This window comes from Rhinolophus ferrumequinum, chromosome 12 (genome assembly GCF_004115265.2).
Source record: "Rhinolophus ferrumequinum isolate MPI-CBG mRhiFer1 chromosome 12, mRhiFer1_v1.p, whole genome shotgun sequence".
Lineage (NCBI taxonomy): Eukaryota > Metazoa > Chordata > Mammalia > Chiroptera > Rhinolophidae > Rhinolophus > Rhinolophus ferrumequinum.
This window is the reverse complement of record NC_046295.1, coordinates 82323891-82350958: the sequence shown is the minus strand read 5'-3', so window position 1 is coordinate 82350958 and position 27068 is coordinate 82323891. Positions and strand designations below refer to the sequence as shown.

At 62.3% G+C, this 27068-nt stretch overlaps 1 protein-coding gene across 1 annotated transcript in view; it reads right to left on the bottom strand.

Annotated features, from left to right (window-relative positions):
- Positions 1-27068, bottom strand: part of NOTCH1 (notch receptor 1) — a 46545-nt gene that overhangs the window by 6527 nt on the left and 12950 nt on the right. The window contains exons 3-30 of the mRNA XM_033122943.1: positions 20413-20675; positions 19492-19830; positions 17282-17404; positions 16540-16773; positions 16021-16176; positions 15681-15866; positions 15249-15362; positions 14288-14401; positions 13776-14009; positions 13585-13695; positions 12688-12880; positions 11103-11248; positions 10722-10835; positions 8815-8934; positions 8314-8466; positions 7583-7811; positions 6687-6888; positions 5852-6005; positions 5564-5748; positions 4920-5052; positions 4391-4648; positions 4198-4310; positions 2959-3530; positions 2301-2729; positions 1563-1711; positions 620-836; positions 372-459; positions 114-279 (exon numbers count right to left, since the gene is read on the bottom strand). Of these exons, the coding sequence (XP_032978834.1) occupies positions 114-279; positions 372-459; positions 620-836; positions 1563-1711; positions 2301-2729; positions 2959-3530; positions 4198-4310; positions 4391-4648; positions 4920-5052; positions 5564-5748; positions 5852-6005; positions 6687-6888; positions 7583-7811; positions 8314-8466; positions 8815-8934; positions 10722-10835; positions 11103-11248; positions 12688-12880; positions 13585-13695; positions 13776-14009; positions 14288-14401; positions 15249-15362; positions 15681-15866; positions 16021-16176; positions 16540-16773; positions 17282-17404; positions 19492-19830; positions 20413-20675 (5495 nt within the window). The remainder of the gene's footprint in view (positions 1-113; positions 280-371; positions 460-619; positions 837-1562; positions 1712-2300; positions 2730-2958; positions 3531-4197; positions 4311-4390; positions 4649-4919; positions 5053-5563; positions 5749-5851; positions 6006-6686; positions 6889-7582; positions 7812-8313; positions 8467-8814; positions 8935-10721; positions 10836-11102; positions 11249-12687; positions 12881-13584; positions 13696-13775; positions 14010-14287; positions 14402-15248; positions 15363-15680; positions 15867-16020; positions 16177-16539; positions 16774-17281; positions 17405-19491; positions 19831-20412; positions 20676-27068) is intronic.

The following is a 27068-nucleotide window of genomic DNA, read 5'->3' as shown; positions in this document are numbered from 1 at the left end:
GGGCTCAGGGCAGGGAGGCGGGTGGGATATGGGGCCAGGGAAGCACAGGCTGCAGACGAACGGCCCTGACCGAGTACCCCGGGGCCGGTGCGGGCGGCTGGCCTGGCACTTGCCTGGCCCTCGGACGTTGACGTCCATGCAGTCGGTCTCAGCCTCGCCCTGGGGAGGTGTGGGGGCCATGGCAGACGCACGCAGGTCGGCGGCATCCAGGTGCTGCTGGGTCCACTGCCGGTGGTCTGTCTGGTCATCCAGGTCAGGCAGAACTACTGGCTCCTCGAACTAAGGAAGGGGGTCGAGTGGAAAGCCCCATCACAGCAGGCAGGGAGGGGGCGAAGGGGACACAGGGGAAGCCCTGGGGCCGCCTGACTCACCCGGAACTTCTTGGTCTCCAGGTCCTCGTCGCCCCACTCGTTCTGATTGTCATCCATGAGGGCGCCATCCGAGGCGTTCTTCAGGGGCCTGGGGTGGAGGTGGGGGGGCAAGAGTAAGGGGGGGGGCTCCCCAGGAACATTCCCCGAGGCTAGGGCTTCGACCACGCTTGGTGGGCGAGGTGGGGCCATGTGTCTGCAGGGCCCTGCCTCCCCCAAGCCCCCCAGAAGCCACGGCAGCGTCCACTAACTTGAGGCCCACGGAGTCCTCTCCGAGGGGCTCCCGCCGCTTCTTCTTGCTGGCCTCCGACACCTTGAAGCCCTCAGGGAACCAGAGCTGGCCATGCTGCCGCCGACGCTTTCGAGACAGCAGCACCCCGCAGCCCACAAAGACGAGCAGGACGAAGGCAACCACAGCCACATACATGAAGTGCAGTGGCGGGGCCGGTGGTGGCTCCACCGTCTCACCTGCGGGCACAGGAGCCGCCGGTGGGCGCCCGGGCATCAGGCGGCACCTACGCGGCCAGGGGGCAGCGGACTGGCTCCGCGGCAGGGCGCCTCCTCACCGGCTCTCCTCCATCCCGCCCCCCAAAACAAGGTCATTTCTACGCGATTAATCAGAATTGCAAACTATCGCTAAGTTCTCTCCTGCACCAGCCGAGTATCTGGAGGCGGCTTTTACTTTTCTCCCCTTTAAGGGAGGAGGATTAGCCAACGTGAAACCGCTGCGCCCGCACTGAGCTGTTAAGACAAAGGATTTACGGGGATTTTCGAGATACAAACTTCAACACTTCACATGACACCGATCAATCCTTCTCTCTCCCCCACCCCTCTCTCTCCTTTTTAAAAAGCTGTAATGATTTTGAAATAATACCCAAGAAAGAAAAACCAGGGGGAACGGGTAGGGAGCGGAAAAGGCTACCCCTTTCTGGCGGATGTACCTGTCCCCGGGGCCAGCCTCACTGGCAGCTGTCACTATGGCAGGGAGGGTGTGTGCCAGGCAGAAAATTCTGGAAAAGAGCTCCCCGAACTCTGGATGGCACGGCACCCACCCGTGGGTGGTAAGTGACACAAAGAGCAAGCGTTTTGGGGAGGGAATTGGGACTCAGCCCCTCCCAGGCAGACTCTCCCTAAAACGCAAGCCAGCCATTCCTGAGGGTGACGGCCGGGCCGGGCGAGGGGGCTGCCACTTACTCTGCACGGCCTCGATCTTGTAGGGGATATTCAGGCTGCCCAGCGAGGCGAGCGCCCCCAGGAATGCGGCCACGTCTGTGGCGCTCTGGAAGCATTGAGAAGATGACTGGACGCATTGCCGGTTGTCAATCTCCAGATAGACGATGGACCTGGGGTACGGGCCGGGGTGAGACACGTGGGCCAGGCTTCCTCTCCACTCTCACTCAACGGGCAGGCTGCCTCTGGGGACCAGCTGTGGCCCTGGTGGCATCATCTCGATGGGTGGGGAGATAGGTACTCCAAGAACTCGAGGGGGGGGCAGCAGGGACTCGCATGTGGACGGGAACAGCCCTGGAGGCGGATGGTGCCCCTGACAGCCCAAGTCAAGCACCAGCATGAGCCGGGCACATAGTAGGTGCTCATCAGACACCCCGCAAAGTGCTCCCCCACCCCACCCTGCCATCCTGTGGTTCCCTCGGGTGCCACAAGCACCCCTTTGGCTTATGTCCGCAGGACAGAGACCTCAGAGGCCCGATCCTCTCCTGGAAGCTGACTGCAGGCCCCAGCACGCGGGCCTTGGGGTCACGTGCCCTGGGTGGGTGGGAACGCTGCCTGTGGCCCTCACCTGTGGCAGGCCCGGAATTCCCGGGTCCTGTCAGAACCTCGGCCCTTTTACCATCACGTGGGGGGAGAGCACCTACTCTGGGGAGGGCCCCAGGGGTCAGGCAACGGCCTGGCCGTGTGTCAGGGCTCACTCACCCGCGGATGTCCATCGGGTCCAGCTCCCTGCGCCAGCGTCCACCACTGCCGGCTGGGAGTAGTGCATCCTTCACCTGGTCGAGCAGGGCACTGGGGGCGGCCCAGCCCTCCACGGAGCGCTTGATGGGGTGCTTGTGCAGCTCTTCCTCGTGGCCATAGTAGGGGAAGATCATCTGCCGGCCGTTGGCGTCGCGCTTGAAGACCACGTTGGTGTGCAGCAGGCGGCTGAGCTCCCGCAGGAAATGCAGGGAGCCATTGCGCAGCTGGTCCGGCGGCATCAACACCACCACCACCAGCGTGCCGGCCGCCAACCGCTCGGGCATGTGATCTGCACAGTCCAGCCCGTCCCACTCGCACTCGGCTCTGTTGCAGCCCTGGTCGCAGTGCCCGTCGCTGAAGTGGTCCTTGCAGTACTGGTCATACAGGGGGCTGCAGGCGCAAGTCACACTCAGGCTGCCTCCACCGCCAGGCCCTCCCGCTGTCCTCCCCGGGCCACACACAGGGAAATGTGCTCACAACGTGCACTGGGGGAGTCCCCGACCACCGTCTGGGCCCACACTGCCCTGCATTCAAGCTCGGGGGCCTGTCCTCCGCCCGCTCTCCCCGCACCATGAGCCCCGGGCCCGTGCCAAGCCATGGCCATCCCTGCCGGCCTTACTTGCACTGGCTATCGGCGCGCTGGCAGTCGAAGCCATCAAAGAGGCAGCCGGCCGAGTTGCACTGGCTGTCGCAGTGGCCGTTGCTGAAGTACTTCCAGCACTCCAGAGACTGCGTGCAGTTCTGCCAGGGGTCGTTGAAGTTGAGGGAGCAGTCGCCGCCGTCCCAGCCGCACGCGTGGTTGTTACACCGCAGGCTGCAGACCTTGTTGCTGGCCTCCTCACGGCACTCGGGGAGCTCGCAGGCCTCCTCGATCTGCGGTGGGGTGATGTCCAGGCCCACGCCGCCCCTGAAGCTGTAGTCCAGGATGTGGCACAGGAGCCCATTGAACTTGGCAGGACACAGACAGCGGTAAAAAGGGCTCTCAGAAGTGGGCTCGCATGTGCCCTGGTTGTAGCAGGGGTTGCCGCCCACACAAGGGCTGCTGGCTGGGAACTGGCACTCGGGGCCTGTGAAGGGGCCCAGGCACAGGCAGGTGGGGCTGCGCGGGCCCGAGATGCAGGTGCCACCGTTCAGGCACCGCAGGCTGCCGCAGGTGCGTGCGTCGTTCTCACATGTGGCGCCCTCGAAGCCCTGCCAGGAGAGGGTGGCCGGAGTGGGGAGGTGTCAGGGCGGGTGGCTCCCTAGACACCACGGGGCCCCACCCAGGCTCTGAGGTGTCACCGCAGCCCCCACCCACCCGGGGGGGACAGTAGGACACTTCAAGAGATAGTCTGTCAACATAAAAAGCTCTGGGGCTGCCAGGGGCTGTATGGGAGGGAGGGAGAACGCCTAAGCAGAGCACAGGTCATTTTTCAGGCACTGAGAACTCCACACACCAACAGTGGATGTGTCACACTGTGCGCTGTCAGAACCCGAACGACCCCCAGCACCAGGAGTGACCCTGAGGAAAACTGGACTTGCCTCAGCAACGTATTGATGTTTGGCTGGTCAATAGCAACCAGTCAATAGTAACCGTGTATTGCAGATGCTAATAACAGGACCCGGGAATGGCGTGGGGAGGGCGATGGGAACGCCCTGCTTTCTGCAGGTTTTCTGTACACCTACAACCACTGTACAACTAGTTTACTGACACAACAGACATGAAGTCAAGGAAAAGGAGCATGGCGGAGCCCTCTAGCAGGCACGTGTGCAGGTGGTCTCCTACAGCCACCTGCAGACCAGAGAACCCTGGCGGGCTGCACAGGGTTTGGGGGTGAGGCAGCCCCCCTCCCACTGCCCACCCCGGCGCTGCACCTACCGCTGGGCATTTGCAGATGAACCCGCGGGCGGTGTTGGACGCCACTGCACACGTGCCCCCATTCTTGCACGGCTTCCCTTTGCAGCCGTTGATGACAGACTCACAGCGGCGCCCTGGGGACGAAAGTGGGTGTGAAGGGCGTGCCCGCCCAGCCCAGCCCCTGGCCCCAAGCCCCCCAGCCCGCTGCACCCACCGGTGTGGCCGGCGCGGCACTCGCAGTGGAAGTCGTTGACGCGCTGCACGCAGTTCTGGGTGCCGCGGGCGTCACAGGGGTTGGACAGGCACTCGTTGACGTCACCCTCGCAGCGCTCGCCCACGAAGCCGGGCAGGCAGGTGCAGCTATAGCCGCCCACCTGGTCCACGCAGGTGCCATTGTTGAAGCACTTGGGGCCCCGGGAGACAGGGTCGATGGGTGGGCTGCAGTCGTCCACGTTGACCTCACAGTGTACACCTACAGGGGCCACGTGCCATCAGGGACCCGTGCGGACCCCACGCTGGCCCCTGCTCCCTCCAGAGGGCGCCACCCGACAAGTGGTGAGGGCGGGGCCACAGACACTCATGAGAAGCAGGAGGAGGGCAGCTGCCAGTGGCCTGGCCGCGCTCCGCCCGTCAGCCCTGCACCTGCATCCCGGCTGGGGCCAGGACATCTCTGGCCGATCAAAGGGCGCTGCCCGACTGCACACTTTCCCCTGGACCCCAGCCCTGGGTGCAGCGCCCCTTACCCTGTGTGCCCCGAGGACAGGAACACTTGTATGTGTTGGTAAGGTCGATGCAGGTCCCCCCGTTCTGGCAAGGGTGGGACAGGCACTCATTGATCTCCTCAGAGCAGTTCACTCCATGGTAGCCGGCCACACACTGGGAGACAGATGAGGGATGGGGGCTGTGGCTCAGTGGGGAGCAGGGTGTGGACCCCCAGCCCTGTGCAGGCTGACGGGGCCACGTAAGCTGCCCTATTGCTTAGTGAAGCCTAGGGTTCCTCGCTCCTGACTAACCTGGAGCAAGACTCCTGTCCAGCCAACCCTGGGAAGGGCTTTGGTAGGCTAAGAGTCACTGCCCAGAGCAGGGGCGAGACCTTATCCTGTGCGATAGAGGTGGGGACCTCAGGGCGGGTGTCAGATGAGCCTAAAGGGAAAACCCTGGGGGAAGGGAAACCCTGTCCCACTTCTCAGTATTCTTCCACTTCTAGCCCCCCCATAAGACAACTCCTCCAGGCAGTCTTCCCTGATTACCCTGGTCCTCCCTTCTTGGAAATGAAAGGTATGCACATCTGTTGGGGTCCGTCTTCCCTACTGCTCCGGCTCCCAGCCCAGGGCCTGGCACTTGATGACACTCAAACCAGACACCCTTACCCAGGATGGGTCCCCACCTCGCAGGAGTAGCCGCCAGGGTAGTCGGTGCAGGTGGCCCCATTCTGGCAGGGGCTAGGCGAGCACTCGTCAACCTGGTCCTCACAGTAGCTGCCCGTGTAGCCAGCCTGGCAGCGGCAGTGGTGTGTGTTGCCTGCGTCCATGCAGAGCCCTCCGTTCCGGCATAAGTTGGTCACTTCGATGCCTGCAGGGGACGTGGCAGAAGGGAGCGTGAGGCCTGGGCTTTCCTCCTGGGGGTCAGCCTTGGACCTCGGAAGAACGGGCCAGGGAGGGACGCAGCCAGTTACCTTGCTGCCATGCGGCCACCTCGCAGGAAACGCTGGGCACGTCACAGTAGAGGCCAGTCCAGCCACTGTGGCACTCACAGCGGTACAGGGTGTTGGTCTGCCAGCACTTGCCGCCGTTCTTACAGGGTGAGGAGTCACACCAGCGTACAAGGTTCTGGGGACAGCAGGGACCAGCAATCTCAAACTCCCCACCCAGGCCCACAGGCTGCATCCCACCCCGCTGTGTGGAACACAGGTCCGCCACAGACCCTCACGCCCCAGGGGGGCTGTGACACCATCCTCCAGAAGTGGACACTGAGGCCCCACGAGCTCCCCGCTGGTTGGGGGCAGCTGAGGCTGGGGGTTCTCTCTCTCTGGGCCCTCAGCAAATCCAGACCGCCAGCCGTCTTTCCTTGAAGGAAGATTTTTCTTCAGCAGTAAACAACTTTGTTGGAAATTTTTTTGTAATTAACGTGTTATGTAAAAACCTTCAATGAACATTAATCTCTAAAGCTTTCACACATTTTCTGTAAAAACACTGGTTTTTAAGTCTTTCCCCAAATTATCCAGTCTTTGCACTCACTCCATAAACCTCTGCAACCTGCCCTGGAGGGCCGCCCCATCCCCCACCTTCAATTCCTTGGGTGGCAGCACAGCCCAGGGCTGGGACCAGGCTGGCAATCCAGACCCCCAGGAGCATATGACCGAGGCCACCCCCGCCCCGCCCTCTGAGCCAGGCTCTTCTCTACTCGGCTGATTTGAGCAAGCCCAGCAGGGAGGCTGCTATAATGTGCCATGTGCTGGTGCCCGCACCTTGGCCACCTCCTGCCGGGCACCCTGCAGCCTACTCACTCACCTGGCAGTTGAGGCCAGTGTAGCCCTGTGGGCAGGTGCACTTGTAGGTGCCATAGCTATCTTGGCAGGTGCCACCGTGCAGGCAGGGACGCGAGTCACACTCATTGACGTCGTGCTGGCAATAGCTGCCCGTGAAGCCAGGTGGACACAGGCAGGTGAAAGAGTTGATGCCATCCACGCAGGTGCCACCATTGAAGCAGGAGCTGGAGGTGGGCAGGTAGCAGGGGAGGAGGGTGACTGGGGGCACGGGACCCTGGCTGAGCAGGCACCTCCACTGGCATCTCCCCTTGGCTCCGACCATATCCAAAGAGGCTTGATGGCCAGAACAGGCCAGAAGCAGCCTGGCTGACCTCAGGGAGTCCAACAGGAGCTCCAGGAGGCTCCTAGCACAGGGCCAGGGACCTCAGACTCTCAAGCCCTCTTCCTTTGCTTCCTTATAACTCATCCTGAGAGAAGCTTTACAACACACACAGGTTAAAATACAAATGAGGGAGATTAGACAATGTGGGAGATAACCATGTCAGAAAACAGGGATGAGAATGGCATTTAATGCTGAGTTTCCTGGCAGCCAAGGCAAAAAAGGAAACCAGATGGGTTACAAAGTGCTCCTGTCCGAAAGGAGGCACGCCAATTCTTTGGAATAAACTACCAGGGTTCCTGGTTCTCATCCTGGCAATGGACATTGGCCCTTCTAGGAGGAACACTGCAACCAACGAACAACATCTGACTCAAGTCAACTAGCACTGAGTGCGACCAGGGGGACACCTGGTTGGTGTGCAGTTGCCACACACTGTGCATGGTTCCTGTGACCCGGTCCTCTCCCTGCCTCAGCCCCAGGCCTGCGCCCCTATGCACAGCACCCCGCCCCCCACTCCCATGGGCCGCAGCCCCACCCACCTCTCTGTGCAGTCGGGCGTGTTGTTCTCACAGTGGATTCCGCTAAAGCCTGTGGGGCAGGTGCACGTGTAGCTGGCCACACAGTCGGTGCAGTTGGCGCCATTACGACAAGGGCTGCTGGCACACTCGTTGATGTCCTCTTCGCAGAAGGCACCCTGGAAGCCAGGGAGGCAGTCGCAGAAGGCCATGTTGATGCCGTCTGTGCAGGAACCACCGTTGTGACATGGGTCTGGGAGGGGACAGGAGGACAGGCCTGAGGGGCAGGTGGGGGTATGGGGGGGAAAGAGTGCTCTTCGTGGGTCGTGACAAGGACCTGTAAGCCATGCTGGACCGGGGCTGGCGCCGTACTGTGGGAGGAGCTACTAGAATCGGGCTGGGAGATGCCAGGATGGGCTTGAAGCTGGGCAGTCTGGCTCCAGACCCTTCTGGAACCACCCGGAAGCACCTCGCTCAGTCTACGCAAGGCCTGCAGTGATGCGCTGTAAGCAGGTGCCACATCCCCAGCACTTCCTGCAGCATCTACCCTGGGCTCCATCCTAGCCGTGCCCAGCTGGACAGAGCCAGGCTTGGCCTCTTTGGGCGTGATGGCTAGCACTGTTGGCACCACCCCTGCACCCAGGCACTGCCACCTCCATTCTCCCATCTGACCCCAACAAGCTCCCTGCCCTGTGCCCACCAGGGAAACAGGTCTGAGAGCAGCTCGGGTGGACAGGGCTGGCCAGGCCACTCACTCGGCCGGCAGTCGTCGATGTCCGTCTCGCAGTTGCGCCCCGTGTAGCCGGCCTGGCAGTGGCAGCGGTAGCTGCCGTTGGTGTTCTGGCAGGAGGCACTGTTGCGGCACGGGCTCTTCACGCACTCGTTGATGTCGACCTCACAGGTCTGCCCTGGGTGGGGAGCAGGGAGCCGTCAGCTGAGCCCCTCCAGGCTTCTCCCCCCTACACCCAGGAGTGGGGCCTCCTCAGTCCCAGAAAGAAAAGAATGGCATTCCAACTCGCCGTCCCCAAGTTTCAGGCCCAGGCGGTTATAGAAATTCAGGGCAGGAAGGACAAGGTCAGTTCCTGCTTCTAGGACCGCTCCTGCAGGTGGCTCTGCAGCCCACTAGCACACCTCCAAAGACAGGAGCTCACCACCTCATGCCCTGGAGCAGCCTGAGCCCCCGGAGCGCCCTCCCTGTCCCAGCCCCTCCTGGAACTCAGCCGAAGCCAGGGCTGTAGAGAGCGGGCCGGCCTCACCCTGCCAGCCTGTGGGGCAGACGCAGGAAAAGCTCTCGTAGTCCTCAGATGCCTTGCAGTCACCACCGTTTCTGCAGGGGCCGGGGGCACATGGGGCCAGCACCACCTCACAAGTGGCTCCTGAGGGAAGAAGGACAGGAGGTGAGACGCAGGGAGTCCCAGCCCAGAGGGCGGCTTTGACAGAGGCCACTGTGGCCACCGCCTGTTGGTCGTTCCACCATGAGAGCATACTGGGCTGGCCCTGAGGAGGGGCAAATGGCACGGCACTGGGACCCCGTGTCAGCTCCTGGCTGTGTCAGGACATGAGCTGGGGGCTGAAGACAAAGCAGACAAAAGCCCGGCTCCCCCACAGGCTGCAGCACACAACAGCCTGGCTTCACCCCACCAGCAGTTCCACGCAGCAAAGACTGGCGGGCTCTCCACATCACAGGGGCCTCGGAGCTGCTCCCAGCCTCACACCCTCCACGCCTCGTGGCAGCAAAGGGCCCTGCACCAAGTGCAGGCCTGGGAGCTAATCCCAGGGGCCATGTCACAGGCAGGAAGTGCCCGTCACGACAGGCCACTGAACAAAGGCTGTGCCAGCAGGGGACGAGCCCTCCACTCTGCCCGGGGAGGTGCCAACCTCGGCCCCGAGCTCGTCCTACTTATCAGGGATCACAGGGCAGTCTGAGGACCTCTGGGACAAGGCAGGGAGCTTGGCTAGAGCCATGTGCACACCAGGGCGACGTTTTCTCTGTGAAAGCCCAGAGGAGTTTTCCTGTTTACAGCCTGTGGGGCCCGATTCCCGAGGAAGCAAGGAAGAGTTATCTTCCTCCTCGCCCATTATCTCCCTGGCCTGCTGGTGCGATTTTCCAGGGCCTTTCTTTCTTTCGGTTTCCACGGTGACCTGGGTGGCAGGAAATTCGCCAGAGTTTCCGACAATTGTGTGAAGGGAAGCAGGAAGCAGTAGAAAGGAAGCAGGTCAGCAGAGGCCTGCTCCACCCCGCCGGGCCCTCCAGCCTCCGATAGCAACGTGTCCAAAAGGGACTCGGGTGCGTGTGGGCGTGGAGGCCCCTGGCCGGCCACAGGGGGGTTTCCTCACTGATGCAGGAGAGAAAATCCAGGTCCCTAGTTTTGGTCAAAGAAAACACTGCTCTGGCCACAGGCCACCCGATGTCATGGGAACCACTGGCATGGCCCCTACCACTGCCCGCCCAGCCAGGCAGGGTCCTCTCAGGACCTCTAGAGCCCACTACTGTCCCCAGGGGCAGCACCCTCAGCCCACCCCAAGCAGAGCCCGGTGGCCCTGATGGTTGTAGACTTTTGATGTTTAACTCTATATGTATCTCTTCTAGGGAAGGGATATTCCTGTGACCCCCTTGGCTGGGACAACACCAGAGGCCGGGACACCCAAGGAAATGTCTCCTGTCTCTGCTCAGCAAGAAGAGGGCTCTTTGTTCCCCTACACCAAGACGGGCTGATATCAAAGGAATCTCTCGGGCCTGGCCCTAGGGGCAGCGCGGACCTAGGCCATGGAGGCCGACAGCCCAGGCCCAGCTCCTGGCTCTGCTGTCGAGGGTTCCATCTTCTCATCGCCTCAAAAGACTTGCCAAGTGAAATATTTGGGACACACTTATACTAAAATTTTCTCCTGGGCATCCTGTATTTTTATGTTCATCTGGCAATGATATCTGCAAGGTGAGGCCCAAATTCAGCCAGCCTAGGAAGGCCACTGTGTACCCCATGGCCATCTGTGTACTCAGCCACCGCATCCCTCTGGCTGTCCAGAATAGGGTTGGGGCCCGCCCCACCCTGTAGGCCCCGCCCCACCTTCATAAGCCTATCCTCTCCTGTGTAGGCCCCGCCCCCACCCGGTAGGCCCCACCCACCAGATAGGCCCCGCCCTACCCTCACAGGCCCACCCTCACCGGTGTAGGGCAGCAGGCAGTTGCACTTGTAACCCGCCACATCATCGATACACGTGCCCTGGTTCAGACAAGGGTTGGATGCGCACTCGTTAATGTTGGTCTGGCAGTTGGGGCCTAGAGAGAGAGGGACAGCAGTCAGGGTATCCATCACCTGGGTGCCAAGGCTGGGTCCCACTGCAGGCCCGTCCTCATCTGGTGGGAGGAAGAGCCTGTGCTGAGTGAGGGAAGGACCATCATCAGCCAGGCTGCAGCACGGGCAGCAGGCTCCTCACAGGGAGGGAGACAGACCGTGTCGCGGGAGGTCGTGCTGGCTGGTTGGTGCTCTGCACTGCCCCCTCCCACCCCCGAGGGGGCGCTGTGCTCCAGGAGCCCACCGCTCACCACTGAAGCCTTCCCGGCAGGTGCACACGTAGCCGCTGGTCATGTCCCTGCAGGTGCCGCCGTTGATGCAGGGGTTCGACTCACACTCGTTGTTGTTAACGTCGCAGTTGGCCCCACTCCACCCAGGGTCACAGTCACACTTATACCTGCAGGGGGAACCACACCACGACTCAGGGGGGGCCACGATGTGTGGGCCTGGGCTGTGGGCACTTCCAGCTCTGCCACTCTCCTCCTCTGGTGACAGGGAGGCGCCGGTGCCCTGACCCTTACAGTCCTTGGAAGTGGGGCAATGGCACCCAGCCTGCCCAAGACAGCGGCAAGGCTTTGCTTCCACCAGATGTGGGGCAGCGTCCAGCGCAGGGCAGTAACCAGAAGGCGTGCCCCATTCGCTGGCTAGGTGGCCTTGACGGGAGTGCTTACCCTCTCTGTGCAAAGCGAGGCCACGGGGGCCCCGCCCACGTCGATGCCCCATCTAGACAGCAGTGCCGGGCACATAATGGGTGTCAAACATGAAAGGTAAGCTTTCGATTCTTCTCTGTATCCCCATACTTCTGAGAGCAAATGGGGGTTGGGTTTCCCCCCAGCAACTAATTCTCCAGCTGTCGGGACACCAGCTGGGTGTCCTACAGCTCATTTCTGACGCTACCTGCAGCCAGCGCAGAACCCACAGGTTAAGGGCTCGGTCCCATACGACTGCCCCATGTCAGACGCCAATCACCAGGCCCAGGGTGTCCCCTGCACTTGTAACCCACCAGCCATACCAGGTTCCCGCCATCCCCTCCTCAAATCCAATAATTTGCTCGAGTGGCTCACAGAACTCAGGTTAAGAGTTTACTTCCGTGATTAGTGGTTTATCATAAAAGCTTAAACTCAGGAACAGCCAGATGAAAGGTGCACAGGACAAGGGATGGACCGTTTACACCCTCTCCATGCGGCCACCCTCTGGCACCATGATGTGGTCCCCAATCAGGAAGCCTTCTGAACCCTTTCAGGGAGCAGTCACAGAGGCCTGGCTGCACAGGCCTGACTGGTTCAACCACTGGCTTTGGGGAACCCAACCTCCAGCCCCTCCCCCTCCTCCCACCCTCTAATCACAGGGTAGGTTCCTGGCACCCAGCAGCCCCCATCCTTAGGTTACCTTAGCCACCTCATTAGCATAAGCTTAGGTGTGGTTGAAGGGAACTTGTTATGAACAACTGAAGATGATCCACCCACTTTTATGGACTTGAGAAGCTGCTTTAGGATCCAGAACAACGGCCAACAACACATTCATTTCTCATTAACTCATAATAAGCAATCACAGCAACACTGGCAGCTGCTGCTGCACCATCCAGTTTCTGGGCTCACTCAAGCCTCCTAAGCCAGCACTGCCCGTGACCAAGGCACAGCCCAGGGCTCGGGGCAGACAGCACACCTGTCCTGGGGGGAGGCTGCCCACCCACTCACCTGGCCCAGGGCCCACTTCCGGCCTGTCTGGAGCTGTGTGCAGGCACCTACCCAGCCTGCTCCCACCGGCCGCCTGCCGGGGGCAGGGCTAAGGTGAGCAGGGAATGGAGGGAGGGGTGGGTGTGCCCGAGCCTCATACCCATTGAGGCTGTCCCGGCAGGCCCCGTGGATGCAGGGGTTGCTGTCGCACTCGTTGACCTCTGACAGGCACGTGGGGCCGTGGTAGCCCTCGGGGCAGCGGCAGGTAAAGCTGTTGATGCCATCCTGGCAGGTGCCCCCGTTGTGGCAGGGGTGGCCCGCACACTCGTCGATGTTGATATTGCACATGCTTCCTGTGGGCAGGTGGGGAGGGGGAGGTAGAGGGCTCAGCTCCCACACCTGTGACCCCCCAGAAAAGGATGAGGGGTCTTGGGAGCAGGTTCTGGCCTCTCTGAGCCTCAGTTTGCCCGTTAAACCGGGATGATAACCAACCCCTCAACCCGTGTCCTTCTGTGGTGTAAACCAGGTGAGAAGGCGCTTGACACAACAGTGTCCCATGTGTGAGCGCAGCACGAGCCAGCCTGGGCACTCATGCAAGGCACCCTCCCAGCAGCCTCGGGGGCACAGCCTGCACTGTCCCGAAGCACAGGCACCGGAGGCTCAGAAGCCGGGACTTGCTCAAGGGCTCAGCGTGTGCCCCGAGCCTGGCTCTGCTCTCGGCCTGCTGGGCCAGCTTGGAGCTGGGGACCAGCGGCTCGAGGACGCCCGTGTCCTCCCATGGTCTCTGCTGCTGTCAGCCGCGGCCAGCTGGTGGCCATGGGGTACACAGTGGCTTTCCTAGGCTGGCTGAATTTGGGCCTCACCCTGCAGATATCATTGCCAGGTAGCCCTGGGCAGTGGCCTGCACCATCCCACCCTGGGGCTCACCCAGACCTGGCCCATCCAGGACCCTGGGGCCATCACTGACCTTGACCTCTGAGCACAGCCTTAGCCCCTGTGGTTAGGTGGGGGAGGGGAGGGGGGCACAGAGCCCTGCCAGTCCCTGACCTCTGCTCACCTGTGTAGCCCGGTTCACATGCACACTCGTAGCCGTCAATCTTGTCCAGACACGTGCCCGAGTCACAGGGGTTGCTGGCACAGTCGTCCAGGTTGATTTCACAGTTGGGTCCTGGGGGGTACGGGCATGTGGTGGTCAACTCCTGAGCGCCCCAATCCCCGAACCCCCCTCCGTTCAGCCGGGCCAGGCACCTGTGGTCCCCTTGAGGCAGAGACAGAGGTAGGCGTTGTCACGGTCCTGGCAGGTGCCCCCATGGCGGCAGGGCTGGCTGTGGCACTCGTTGATGTTGGTCTCACAATGGTGGCCCGTGTAGCCCGGCTGGCACAGGCAGGTGAAGGTAGCGACACCATCCTTGCAGGAGCCGTAGTGGCAGGGGTCGGGGTCGCACTCATCAATGTCCACCTCGCAGTGGGGCCCCGTGTAGCCTGCCGGGCAAAGGCAGGGGCTCAGGGCAGCTGCTCCCGCCCACGAGGCCATCCCCTGCCCCAGGACTCCACCACCAGACCCAGGTCACTTGCTCCCACCTGGGAGGACTGAGGGTTTGTCTTTTATTGAGACACCCTCCACTGCTGGGGTCAGAGCTGAGCTGTGCTCTTGGCCCCTGGACGACGGGCCCCACACTGTCACCTCGCTGGCCCAGGCTGCTGACTGCCCGCGCTGCTGGACCCTGTACACCTGCTTTTCCTCCCTCTGTTCGGCTCACCTTCTGTGCACATGCAGGTGTAGGTGTTGGGCCCGTCCAGGCACTTGGCGCCATTCTTGCAGGGTGTGCTCGCACACTCGTCCACATCATACTGGCACAGGCTCCCAGTGAAGCCTGCAGTCCAGGAGAGGGGCGGCTGTCAGATGAGGCGGGCACCACGGCCCTGCAGCCAAGCCCCAGAAGAACCGGAGCAGGGAACGCCGGACATGAGCTCCTGAGCGCGCTTTGGCCAGGGCTCATCCAACGACCCCCTCCTCCAAGATTTCTCTTCTCCTCACCCTTTTGGCTACCAAGCTTCAGGTCAAACCCCTCCCGGTGCCTTCATAGAAGGGCCTGTCCCCAGACTGACTGCGGTTGCAGGCCAGTCACATAGAGAATGGGGTTCCCTGCTCGGAGTCTGGGATGGCTGATTTACATCTCAGGAGACCCAAGGCTCTGACCCGCAACGCTTCCCTGGGACAGACTCCCCCCCTCAGTGGTGGTGGGGGGTGGGGGCCTCAAGCCCTCCCAGCCATCGTGTCCACTGCAGGCTGGCTCCCCCTAGCCATGACCTCTCAGAGAGCCAGACTGGTGTCTTCCCCGCCCAAGCCCCTCAGGAGTTCGGGGAGCTCACAGCTGCTCCCAGGGTACCCTTCCCTCCAGGGAAACCCCAGCAGCCAGGAGGACAATCTCTGGGCCCTGGATTCCCCCAACCTTGGGGCGAGCACACCCAGGAGATGAAGGGCCAATACCCCTGCCCAGCCTGGCCTTGCACGTTGGGAGAAGCCTGAAAACACCGCCTCCACTCCGGAGGTGCAGGGCTCACCCTGCAGCCCGGGCCCCCAGTAGGAAGGACAGGAGGGGCTCCTGCAGGATGAGGCCTGGGCCTGGGCGGAGACCACCCACGGCGCGGCATCAGGGCTCCTGGCCCACCTCTGCCAGAGGGAGCGTGTGGGGGACAGCCCGGGGGGCCAGGCCTCACCTGTGGGACACTCGCACAGGAACTCATTGATTTTGTCCAGGCAGCGGCCATTCTGGAGGCAGGGGCTACTGGCACACTCGTCTCTGTTCACCTCGCAGTGCACACCCTCATAACCTGCGGGGGGGCAGGCAGAGAGCTCAGCACCACGCATGGTCTTGGCGACCTCACCACAGCCCTGTTGGGCTGGCTCTGGGCACAGAAAGCGAGGCCCAGCTCCAGCCCTTGACAGCATACTGCCCGGCACCCTCTACACCTATTCCTGCGGCCCACCCACCCACTCTGGCCCCACTCTCTGCCATGCCCTCCAGGCCTGGCCCCCCTCGGTTTCCCCAGATACTGGCAGAGGCTGTGGCCTGATGGGCGTGGAGGCTGGGGGTGCTCCCAGGGGCGGTCTGGCCTGACTCGGTTTCCCGTCAGGCAGGCCCCACGCACCGGGCATGCAGATGCACTGGAACTCTCCGATCTGGTCTAGGCAGGTGGCGTCGTTCTGACATGGGTTTGAGACGCATTCGTTGACATCGATCTCACAGCGAGGACCGGTGTAGCCTTGCAGACACTGGCACTCAAAGGAGCCCAGTGTGTTGATGCACTTGCCTTTGTGCTCACAGGGGTTGGCACCTGGGGGTACAGCACGGTGAGAGGCTGCTCCCGGCACCCCGGTGTCTGGCACACACGGGCCTGCCCGCCTTCCCACCAGACTGGGGACCCTCTGAGGGCAGAGTCTACTTTCACCAGATCCCTGTGCCCGTCTGGCCCCCCGCCTGTTTCATACCCAGCGCGCACTCGTCCACGTCCTGGATGCAGGCTGGCCCCGTGTACCCGGAGGGACAGGTGCAAATGGCCTTGCCGTTGACAGGGTTGGTATCACAGTTGGAGCCCTCGTTGCAGGGGTTGCTGATGCATGCGTCATTGAGGTGGCACAGCAGACCTGGGCAGGGCTTCGTGGTCAGTAGGGCATGGACCCTTCCCGGCCTGCGAATGGCCAGCTGCCCACAGCTGGCTCCACCCCAACCCAAACTCCTCAGGGAGGGGCCTCCTACTGCGACGCTGTCGAGAGAGCTGTGGATGGGCCAGCAGGCCTGACTGAGGACACCGCTGCCCTTCTGCACTCCAGAAAAACCCCTCCCGCGTTATCCTTGGGGGTCTGAAAAGCCAGTCTGTGATCCGAGCAAGGTCATGCAGGCGAGGCCTGGCCCAAGAGAGCCCACTGAGGCAGGCGTCACCCTCGTTCCCGCCTGGCCCTGGGGCCTCCGTCAAGGGCAGCGAAAAGCACCAGAACCTGCCCCCTCACCTGTGCGGCCGTGGGGACACTCGCAGTAGAAGGAGGCCACGCGGTCGTGGCAGGTGGCGCCGTGGAAGCAGGCGGCACTGGCACAGTCGTCGATGTTCTCGCTGCAATCCTCACCCGTCCAGCCGTTGACGCACACGCAGTTGTAGCCGCCGTGGGAGTTGTGGCACGTCCCACCATTCTGGCAGGCGTTGGGCATCAGCTGGCACTCGTCCATGTCCTTGGTGCAATACTGGCCTGTGGTGGCATCAGGACCGTTGGGCCGGGCAGCTGCCTCCAGACCCCTCCAATGCAGGCTGACACCCTCACCCCACCAGATGCCGGGTCCACCACCTCTAGGAAGCCTTCCTGGGAGCACTCGTCCACCCATCGCCAGGCAGAATCGCTTCTTCCCCTGAACCCATGGTACCAGAGGGGCTTTTTCATCTCCCTGCTCTAAGTGTGCACATAGGTGCGTTGGGGTCCATGCCTGTCTATCACCCCTGTCAGACAGCGAGCCCCCCAAGGTCAGGGTCTGTGTCAGACTGTGTCATGCCCAGCAAGCTCGGCTCAAACCTGGGGACTCGATTCTGGCACGGGGCTGCCTAGGGCCAGGCTGCAAACGGCCCACACAGACCAGCCGATGCCACATGTGTGCTGACCACTGGGGTGGGGCTCCCCATCGCCCGGGTCACACTATCCCTCCTGGCCTGGACCGGGCTCCGGGCCCCTGACCACCACCCCCGCTGCTTCCCCGTGTACATGCCTGTCCACTCCGGCGGGCAGCGGCAGTTGTAGGTGTTCACCCCATCCACACAGGTGCCCCCGTTCTGGCACCTGTTTCCCGGACAGTCGTCAATATTTTCTTCACAGTTCTGGCCAGTAAACCCTGCAGCAAGAGGAGCCAGGGCCCAGTCAGCCCTCCTGCAGGGTCAAGCGGCACGAGCCAAGGCCCTCATCCTGCAGTGCCCATTGCCTCGGGGTCCTTTCAGTCCCACTCCTGTGACCAGGCACCCCACTCCAGAGCCCACAGGTGGCATGGTCCTCTCAGAGGAATCATTTTGCAAAGGGCGCTAGACAGACGGGGACTCATGCACACAGGTCCCCAGGGTCTGTCGCGGAAACCCCTCTGTGGCACAGAGTTCTCATAACTGGGCACTGCCCGTGGGCCAGGCACTGTGCTGGGGGTGCTCGGCCATGGGTGCCCCCATCGAACGGGAGCTGCATGGGGGCTGGGGAGGCTGCCAAGCTGGGAACTGGTGGAGACAGGAGCAGGTGGGCAGTCCCAGGGATGAATGTGCGGGGGCCACCCCCTCCCCAGCCTGGGGCAGACCTGCTGTGTGCCAGCTATTAATCCACTCAGCGACCAGTGGGTCAATGATCAACCCAGGAAGGCGTGTCCGACAATGGGCAAACCTGCAGCCAGTTGTTAATTAATACCCCTCCCAGGGGCCTTTGAACCCCCTGCCCTTGGAGACCGAGCCCCCCACCCCAGCTGCCCTGGAACAAAAGCAGGAGGCCAGGAAAATCCAAAATGCAAATCAGAGTGGTCTGGGGAGTACCCCAAAATCAGAGCGCAGAGACCATGCTCCTCCGGTTCCTACTTATGCTGTAGGAGGCTCAGCCTCTCCAGGAGGTGCTCAGCCCACCCCACCCCCAGGCAGGGCCAGCACACACCAGCTCCAAGCATGGAGAGTGCGCTGGTGGGGGCCCTACGCACCCATCCCCCCTCCCCTAGTCCTCACCAAGGCTCCACGACACATGGGGGAGTCCCGGGCTCAAGGTCACATAGCCACCAAGAAAGCATTTGAACTTAAGAGTCTGGGGCAGGCCTGGCCAGAGGGCTTAGCCCTCAGCTCTCCAGAGACTGCTGAGCAGCCAGCAGCTCTCGGCAGACGGGTGGCGAGGGGAGTACCCAGTGACGTGCAGGAAATGCACGCGCCTGGCGTCTGTCTGCACGCAGAGGCATGGCTGTGGTGACAGGGCCCCGGATCCCAGAGGCAAGAAGAGCACTTCCCCTTTGCAGGAGCCGGGCCGGGCTAGCCAGGGATGCATGGGGGCGAAGGTAATCCTCGTCACCCCAAGGCCAGCAGGCCATGTGCCCCACCAGTACCCACACCCCACCAATTCCCCTTTCTCGCCCCCTCCCCACCATGGAGTGCTGCTGACAGACTTAAGAGGTTTCAAACCTCGTCATTATTATTTTTAGATCATCAGCAACAAAATTTACTCAAACAAAAACTATTGAGGGAAGACCAGTATGGACGACAAGACAATGGAGCTGCTGGAGGGACAGTGGGCGGGAGAGGGGGGCTGCGCCTGCCGTCACCCCCACCCCACTCACAGGTGATAAGCGGGGACAGGAGGAAGGGAAAGGCCAATGCTGCGGGAAGTGACGGTGCCAGCCTCGGCCAGGCCCCACCCAGGAAACGGGGGAAGCCCCAGCTTGAACAGGTGCGGGTACTCCCTGCAGCCAGTGGTGGGAGGGAGTTTTGCAACTTTTAGGTGGGTTCTAGAAAACTCAAGACAAGGGGGACTCCCGAGCGGCTGGAAGCAGGCTAGTGCCTGCCACCCCAGGAGGCTCAGGGCAGGGACACGGTCCCAGAGGCTGCCTCAGGAGGGAATGCCCAAGGAGGCCCCTCAGCCAGACTCGCCCAGGGCCACTCCTCACTGAGGAGCCACTCCTGGGGGCTGCAAGGCCCTGGGTCCCTGGCACAGTGGAGGAGCCCTGGGGGTCATGGACCCAGCTGTCCAGTCACGAAAGACCCCACCTCGAAGTGGGCGGGTGGGGGTTAGGGGTGGCTCCTGGTGCTACACAGGCCTAAAACTCTTCCTTAGTCCAGACCCAGCCTCCCCCCATGTGATACCCAGGGTCACACAGCCCATCCTGCCCCCCCAGGCACCCCACACTCCTCCACACTGGACACCTCATCCCCACACGCCTGGCCCTTCCTCGGGGCCAGCCATCAGCAGTACCTGGCAGACAGGCGCATTCGTGGGTGGTGTCCCCGGTGGGGCGGCAGGTCCCCCCATTCTGGCAGGGGGAGGGGCTGCAGGGCACGTAGGGCAGCTCGCAGAGGCGGCCAGTGTGGGTGGCCCGACAGGCACAGCGGTAGGAGCCAACCTCGTTGAGGCAGGTGCCGCCGTTCTGGCAGGGCCCAGGGTTCTGGCTACATTCATTCACGTCCTGCCTGCAGGTGGGGCCGTGGAAGCCGGACGGACAGCCACAGATGTACGAGGACTCGAAGGGCAGACACTGGCCACCATTGGCACAGGGATTAGAAGCGCATGGGTCAGCCTGCTGGCACGTCTTTCCTGGTGGGTGAGGGGGATGAAAGTGTCATGCCGGCCACCCTGGGCCCTGCAGCCGGGGCCTCCCGCCGAGCACCAGGGAGGTGACAGCCTGGAATGGACCCATCATCTCTTTAATCCTCAGGATCCCACCACAGGACACAGCCGTCTTTCTGCAGGCAAGGGACTGCAGTTCTGAGAGGCTGAGTAACCAGCCCTCCCAGGATACACACCGGAGTGCGAAGGTGGGCCCAGATCTGACCCAGCCTGTCTGCCCTCGGAACCCACACTCCGAAAAACTGCACTGCAGCACCCCAGCTCCTGAAGAGGGCCTCTGCACTCCTAGACGGAAGGTGGGGTGTCCCTTTTCCCAGAGGCAGGGAGGGGTGGGGGCCCTGGAGTAGGGCAGCCAAAACCAGACAACTCCAGAGCTGGAAGGGACATGGGGGCTCTAGGGTGGACGCTCGGAGCTATTTCTGGACCACAGACTCCTACGGCCTAAGGATAGCCTAGGACCCTCTCCCAGCCACAGACAGGGGCCGGGCATCTGCCACACATCACGTTCCGTGGGCAGCGGGGGGGACGGCCTGGCTGAGGGTCCCTTACCTGACCAGCCCGGGGGACAGCGGCACTTGTATTCCGTGAGTGTCAGCAGGTCGCAGGTGCCACCGTTGCGGCAGGGATTGGCGAGGCAGGCGTTGTCTTGGGGTGTCAGGCAGAGGGGCCCGGAGAAGCCCAGGCGGCAGCTGCAGGTGTAGTCCACACCACCACTACGGTCCACCACATGGCACGTCCCACCGTTCTTGCAGGGTGCGCTGAGGCAGGGGCTGTGCGCCTGGCATCGCTGGCCCACGAAGGCCCCACTGCAGCTGTGGCAGACAGCAGAGCGGTCAGTTCCACGGGCTCCCCCGACCAATTACCCCTGCCCCTCAGCACCGCGTCTGTCAGGGCCACGGCTGCCCCTCGGGGAGCACCAGAGGCTGCTGGCCCCACCCAGGCAGTGGGCACAGGGGGGCAGGCCCTGAAACCAGGCAACGACCGACTGCTTCGTGTCCTGGGGACTCCTCGAGGGGTGGTGGACATGTTCTGGGACCAGACGGGAGATAATTACAGAACATCGTGAATATGCCACGTGCCACTGCACGGTACACCGTAAAGAGCTTAATTTTATGGTAAGTGCATTTCACTTCCCTTTAAAAAAGAATAGTTATGTTCTTTGGGGAACGGGCTACAGACCAGGATGTTTGGCAGAACCCAGCTTGGATTTCAAATCGCACCCATGTGACCACACGTGCACCTCGGCAAGCAAGCCACGGAAAGGGGCCACGCAGACCAGTCACAGCCACTCTCCCGGGGAGGGACGGGGTGCACTGTAAAATCTTTTGTTTGGGGGGCTTTTACTTCTCTAGCTTATCTACAGTGAACATGCCTCGCCTGGGTAATAAAAAAGTTAACTTTTTTTCATCTTTCAGTATCAACATGACGGCACGTGTGGAAGGACCACAGACACCAGATCGACGGGCTGACCATTTGCTTTGGGACATAGAATTCTTTCTTCAAGGATCTTCCCTGACCTTCCCTGACTGGGACGCAGGCCAACAACGCATCCCACCCGCACTTGGCACCAAGTCACGGCTTGTCCCTTCACAAGAGAGGTCCGGCAACATCAGCTGGATCAGAACCACGCGCATTACAGCTGGGGATGAGGTGCCAGGAGTGTCCTCCACGAGCTCTGAACGGCCGGGCAGGCAGAGGACCACTGCATTTGCAGGTCTGTGCTTCCCCCACAGGAGCCTATGAGCCGGGAGGGGGCTCCTGACTCCCCACCCACCAGGACCCCCCTTGGCCACCTGTTGGTCCAGCTTCTAGAGATTGGGCCATAAACCTCCAACCGAAGTCACCTGAGGTCTTGCTCTTGCGGGAAAGCTCAGCACAGGCTCTGGGACCAGCCAGGCATCACTCTTCCCAGGGGCAAAGGCTCTGAAGCAGAACGTGCCCCCGCCCTGGCCCTAGCCCCCACACCCTCCACCTCCCACAGTGGCCTGGGAAGGCAGCCCCCATGCTGTACCCACAGCCCTGGGCACTGGTGGGCAGGGCCTTCTCCCACCTGGGTGGGGGGTGGGTGGCGGGGAGCCTCAGGTGCCCTGGATGAAGAAGAGGTTCTCCTGGGCACTGTACTATCCGTCTTTCATACCCCACCCAGGAGGGGCTGCCCCTGGTGCCAGCATGTGAAGCTGCGGCCACCTAATGCCAGCCCGCTGCTCCTCACTGCCCCCCCTTCTGCACACAGCATGGGTGGGCAGGGTGGCCCCAGAAGGGCAACGGGAGGTTTGGTGAACCGGGGTACGCATGTTTCTTAGCAACTGGGCTTCCCCCTACCCTGCGGCCCAGGAGACATCTGTGTCCCTGAAGGCTTTTCTCTGTGGCTGCAGCTTGGGCAGGGCAGGGCAGACGCAAAATGGCCACTGCGGCCCACCATCTGTGGCCAGAAACCAAAAGTCCAAAACCAACTGGCTTAAAGAAAACAAGCAGCCCCCTCTAGGAGGGCCCAAGGAGGCAACTCAGGCCTGAACCAAGGCATCTGCTTCTAGCACTCGGGGGACGGATGGCTGGCTCCTGGCGAGGGGCAGACCCCAGGAACACATCCCCAGTGCCGGGGCTCCTCTCCTGCAAGGCCACACTCTGGGGAAGGCAGCAGCCCCCACCCCCGTGTGGATCCAGTTACAGGCCGCCTGGTCCTGGCCTGAGCTCACTGGGACTGGAGCACTGGGCGGGGGTGGGGGAGCAGAGGCAGCACCTCCCCCAACCTATCAATGCCCCCCATTGTCCGGCAGGAGCTGGCTCCCGCTCCCACTTGGAGAAAGGCTTTCTTCTTTCCCAGCCACTGACGGAGCTGCAGGCAGTGGGTGCCTCACAGAGGGCGCTTGGTCATCAAAGTGGGGTGGGAGCCTGCCCGGTCCCCACCTCCCTCTGGCCCTCTGTGCCCCCACCCACCGGCTCCAAGGAGAGGAAGGCCCACCCGACAAGGCTGCCCAGCGCCCTACTTTGCATGGGTGAGGCCTCGTCACTGGTCCCAGGGGATACCCAGGGCCCCCTGCCACCACAGCAAACCCCAGCTCAGCACCCTGTGCCGGGACACTGGGTGTCCCCAGATGGACCAGATGTGCACCCCGAACCCTCCAGCCATGGGGCAATGTCCTCGTGAACAGCCCCCCTGTTCTCCTGACACCCGGTCCTGAATGGGGACCCCAACGTGGAGGACTGTGGAAGACTCCACCTGGACTGGCGCACACAGCCAGCCGGGCTGCGTTATCCTGGGCTAGCCAGAGGGAAAATACGCCCAATAAATCAGGCGTCAGCAGCATGGACAAAGGGTGACCGGGAAGCAGGTGCGCCTGTGGCAGGGGACGCAGGCAGCAGCTGCTCCCAGCCAGGCGTTGCGGGGGGAGGGGACAACCCTGGCGGGTGGGGCAGCAGCCAGGGAAGCTCCTCCTTGGGGGAACAGCAGCTGAGAGGGCCCATTGTCTCCCAACTCCTGCCCAGGCCTGGTGGACACTGCCGTGAAGGCATGCTGCCCATCCCGGCGGCTCGTGGGCTGGGCCTGGGCCCGGGCCCGGCCGCCATCTACCACCAACACCCCAGCTACAGGACAGGCAGGGCCACAGGGAGGTGGCACAGCAAAGGCAGGTGCTCTGCGGGGGAGTGCCGGTGCAAGGTGCAACCAAGGCCTGCCCGGAGGGGGGGCTCCCCAAGCCAGGCGTGCAGGGTCTGGGCCTGGGAGGACGGAGGGGGGGTGGGGAGGCAGGGGGTGAAGCAGCTTCAGGCCAGTGTTGAGGACCCTTCCTCCCCGGACCCCCAGGCTCCTGCTCCAGCTCTGGGCAACCTCCAGCCCATGCCACCTCTCTCCCAGACTGGCCGTAACGCTGGGTCTTCCCAGGGAGACACACCTGTCACCTCCTCTGCCCACAGTGACCAGACTTCCCTAAGGTGGGAGGGACTGCAATGCCCCTGCTAGGACACAGCTGGGGCCACAAGTGTGGGTGATCAAGCCCCTCATGGCCATTCCGTCCTCAACATCTGTCCTGGTGGGTCAGTGTAAGTGCCCGGTGGGGACAGGTTCCCCGGGCCTGGCAAGGGAAGTCACACCCAACCAAGACTGGCCAGGGTCTCAGTGACCTGACCCATGTCTCCTGCCGCCCCCCACCCCGGCTGCTGGGGCAGCGTGGACAACCCAGGCCAGGAGGTGCAGACAACCCACAGGCTGGAGAACTGCCCAGTCGGCTGCACTGCCACGCTCAGGGTGCCCTGGGACCCACGCCAGGGGCGCTTCCTCAGCTGCCTCCTGCTCCCCCACTCGCCCTCTCTCCCCTCCCACACACACCCTGCACCCCAGGCGGCAGCAGGTGAGCGAGGGGTGGGGCTGGGGGCTGCAGGAGCAGGGCTGCCCAGGGGCTGGGCTTCCAGCAGACGCCTGCCTGCCCGGAGGAGCGCCAAATGGCCGCTGTGCCTGTTGTCCCACAGCCTGGCCTGCGCTTTGTTCCCAGCCTCAATATTTCCACTGTGCCCAGCTCCCCCTGCCCCCAGCGCACTCCATAGAAATGTGACTCCAGAAAGCATCCGGAGGCAGATGTTGCCTCGACCTTTCACCCGGGACTAATTCTAAATTGTGCTGTTTTCCTTTCTAAGCTAAGCGGCCATCTGCCACCCCCAGGGGACAGATGACAGCTCCCTCCACCCCAAATGGGAAAAGAGAAGAGGGAGCAACTAAGTAGTGTGGGGTGGACTTACTAGGTTCTGTCCTCAAGGAGTTTCCGGTCCAGTGGGGCTGAGCCAAGGGGTGGGGGTGGGCCCTGCACCTGGACCAGTGTGTGTAGGGGGGTGGCATCCCCCTTCCATCCACAGGAGGAACCAGACAAACCCCAGAGGAGGTGCTTCCTGGGGGCTCCACCAATGGACTGGTGACATGTAGTTCAATTAGGGGAACTTTGGGGGTGGGGAAGGGTTCCTCCATCCCAGTCTGCCACCTGCTATCCCACCAAGACAGGCATTGCCTGCCTGGGGTACAGCGGGGGTTCCAGGGCACTGTGCTCACAGAGGGTCCTCGTGCATATCTGAGTTGTCGCCCGGCCACCTGACCATCTGGGCCGAGGGGACTCAATGCTGGATTTGATTCTCGTGAGATTTACCAAGCACACCAAGCGACGTACATCTGCTCAAGGAAAGTATAGGGGACACAAGAGCTTTCCTGGTACGAAGGCACCCACCCTGCCTGGGGCCCAGGACCTGTGGCCCAAGGCAGTAAGGGACATCTCTGCACATCCGTGGCCTCTCGCATATGGTGCCAGGCAGCCTGCATGGGCACGTTGTGGAACGAGCCGCTGGACGTAATTAGCCATCCTGCCTTGGCCTTTAGCTTCCTGTCCTTAACCAGCTCCACCTGTCCTGAGCAGAAGTGCCACAGGTGGAGCAGAGATGGCAGGATTCCGTCCCACCTGCGCTCCACAGGGCGCCCCTCTCAGTGCCCGTTCCCAGCCCATCTCCCCATCTCCCCGGGCAGCAGAGTGGGTACTCCTGGGCAATAAAGGGGGTTATCTCTTCCCCACACACCCATCCCCAGGCTGCCTGCCTGCGTGGGGGTCTGGCTCTGCCACAGGAGACACAGAAGAGGTCCCTCCCACTCCATTCGCTCCTATGCCCCACCTGGCAGGGCTCTGGCTGCAAAGTGCCTGCTGAGAAGCCCCTCCCCACACCAGCAATGCCTCCCCTCACAGGCCTTCTACCCAGAAAGGAGAGTCTGGGGTCCTTGGGCTCCTGCTCTGTACACTGTAACCAACTCAGGGTCACCGGGGTCCACTACTCACGAGGGGCTGGGGAACATGGAGAGCTCAGTGCAGCCCCCTCCTCCCCAGAGCTTGGTCCTGCAGTACTAAGCAAAGACCCACTAAGGCTCAAGGGCTTCCACCCAAACCACCAATATGGGCACAAAACCAGGGGCCACTACCAGGCAGGCAGGCAGGCCACTCGCCCCCGGGCCGGTTAACCAGGAAGTTCTGCGACCCCTGGCCAGGGAGAACAGAACCGCCCCGACCCCTGATAAAGGGGAAGGCTGAGGCCAGGACAACACAGGACTGAGGGGTACCAGACCTGGGCCCGCAGACTCCTGCCCCAGAGGTAGTAGGTCAGGAAGCCCAAAGGCCCCTGGCCAAGGTTTTTGTTTTGTTTTTTTTTTTGGGGGGGGTTCCTGGGACCTCAGCCCCTCCCGGTCAGAGGCCAGTCCAGTACCCCCACATCCCAGCAGGGGTCCCCCGCCTTCTGGGAGGCACCAGCTGCTAATGGGTGATGTGCTCCCGGTAGAATGGGCAGAGGCTTGGGGACCTCTGCTGGCCTTCCCCCCATTATACCCCACCCGGGTTCCCTTCCCATTGGGAAATCTCCAAAGAACAAAGCCTCAGGGAGACAGAGTGACCGCCAGGTTACTGCTCAGGCCACTTGCCCTCACCTCCCAAAGCCCCCAGGACAAAGAGCCACAGCAGGGAGAGTCCCAGTTTCCTTTCAAACTTGCAGGAACCTTTGTCCAGAGACCTGTCTGAGGGATGGGCTAGGACCCCCGCCAGTGACTGGACTGTGCTCCAAGGGACACCTGGAGTCTCCCAGGCTTCTCCCCTTTCTGCTTCCAGTCCCCTTCGCCACCTCATTACAGGCAGCCAGGGGACACGGGGGTGAGGTGGGGGTCAGGTGGGTGCGGGAGCGGGGGCTTCAGTGTGGAGCTGCTACCTCCAGCCTTAGCAGCCACGGGGTTGCTCAAAGCTGCAGGGGAGGCTGCTCCTGGCTCCCGAGGGGGGCCAGCCAGGTCTGATGCAGACAGACCCCAACCCCAAACATCAGTCACCCTTCAGACCAGAATGGCAGCGGGGGCACGGTCTGGGGCGGGGGTGTGGAGCGTGCCCACGGGCCCTCCAGCTGGTCCTTCCGGCCCAAACAGCTGCTCATAGCATTCTAGGCAATTCTGTCTGGAGTCTCTTTCCCAAGCTGCATCTTTGAATGGTTTAAAATATGCTGGAAGGAGGAAGTACAGGAAAAGCAAGGGCCCATCCTGGCCCCAGCCGCCCCCCGGCCCTGGCCCCGGGGAAGCCTTTTGTGTGAGGGATAGAACCTACCCTCCCGGGAAACTACCTTTCCCACGGCAGGCAAGACAATGCCCCCAACGCTCATTGTCCCACACGCCCCCCAGAGCGAGCCCGTGCCTGTCAGAAGGGACGGAA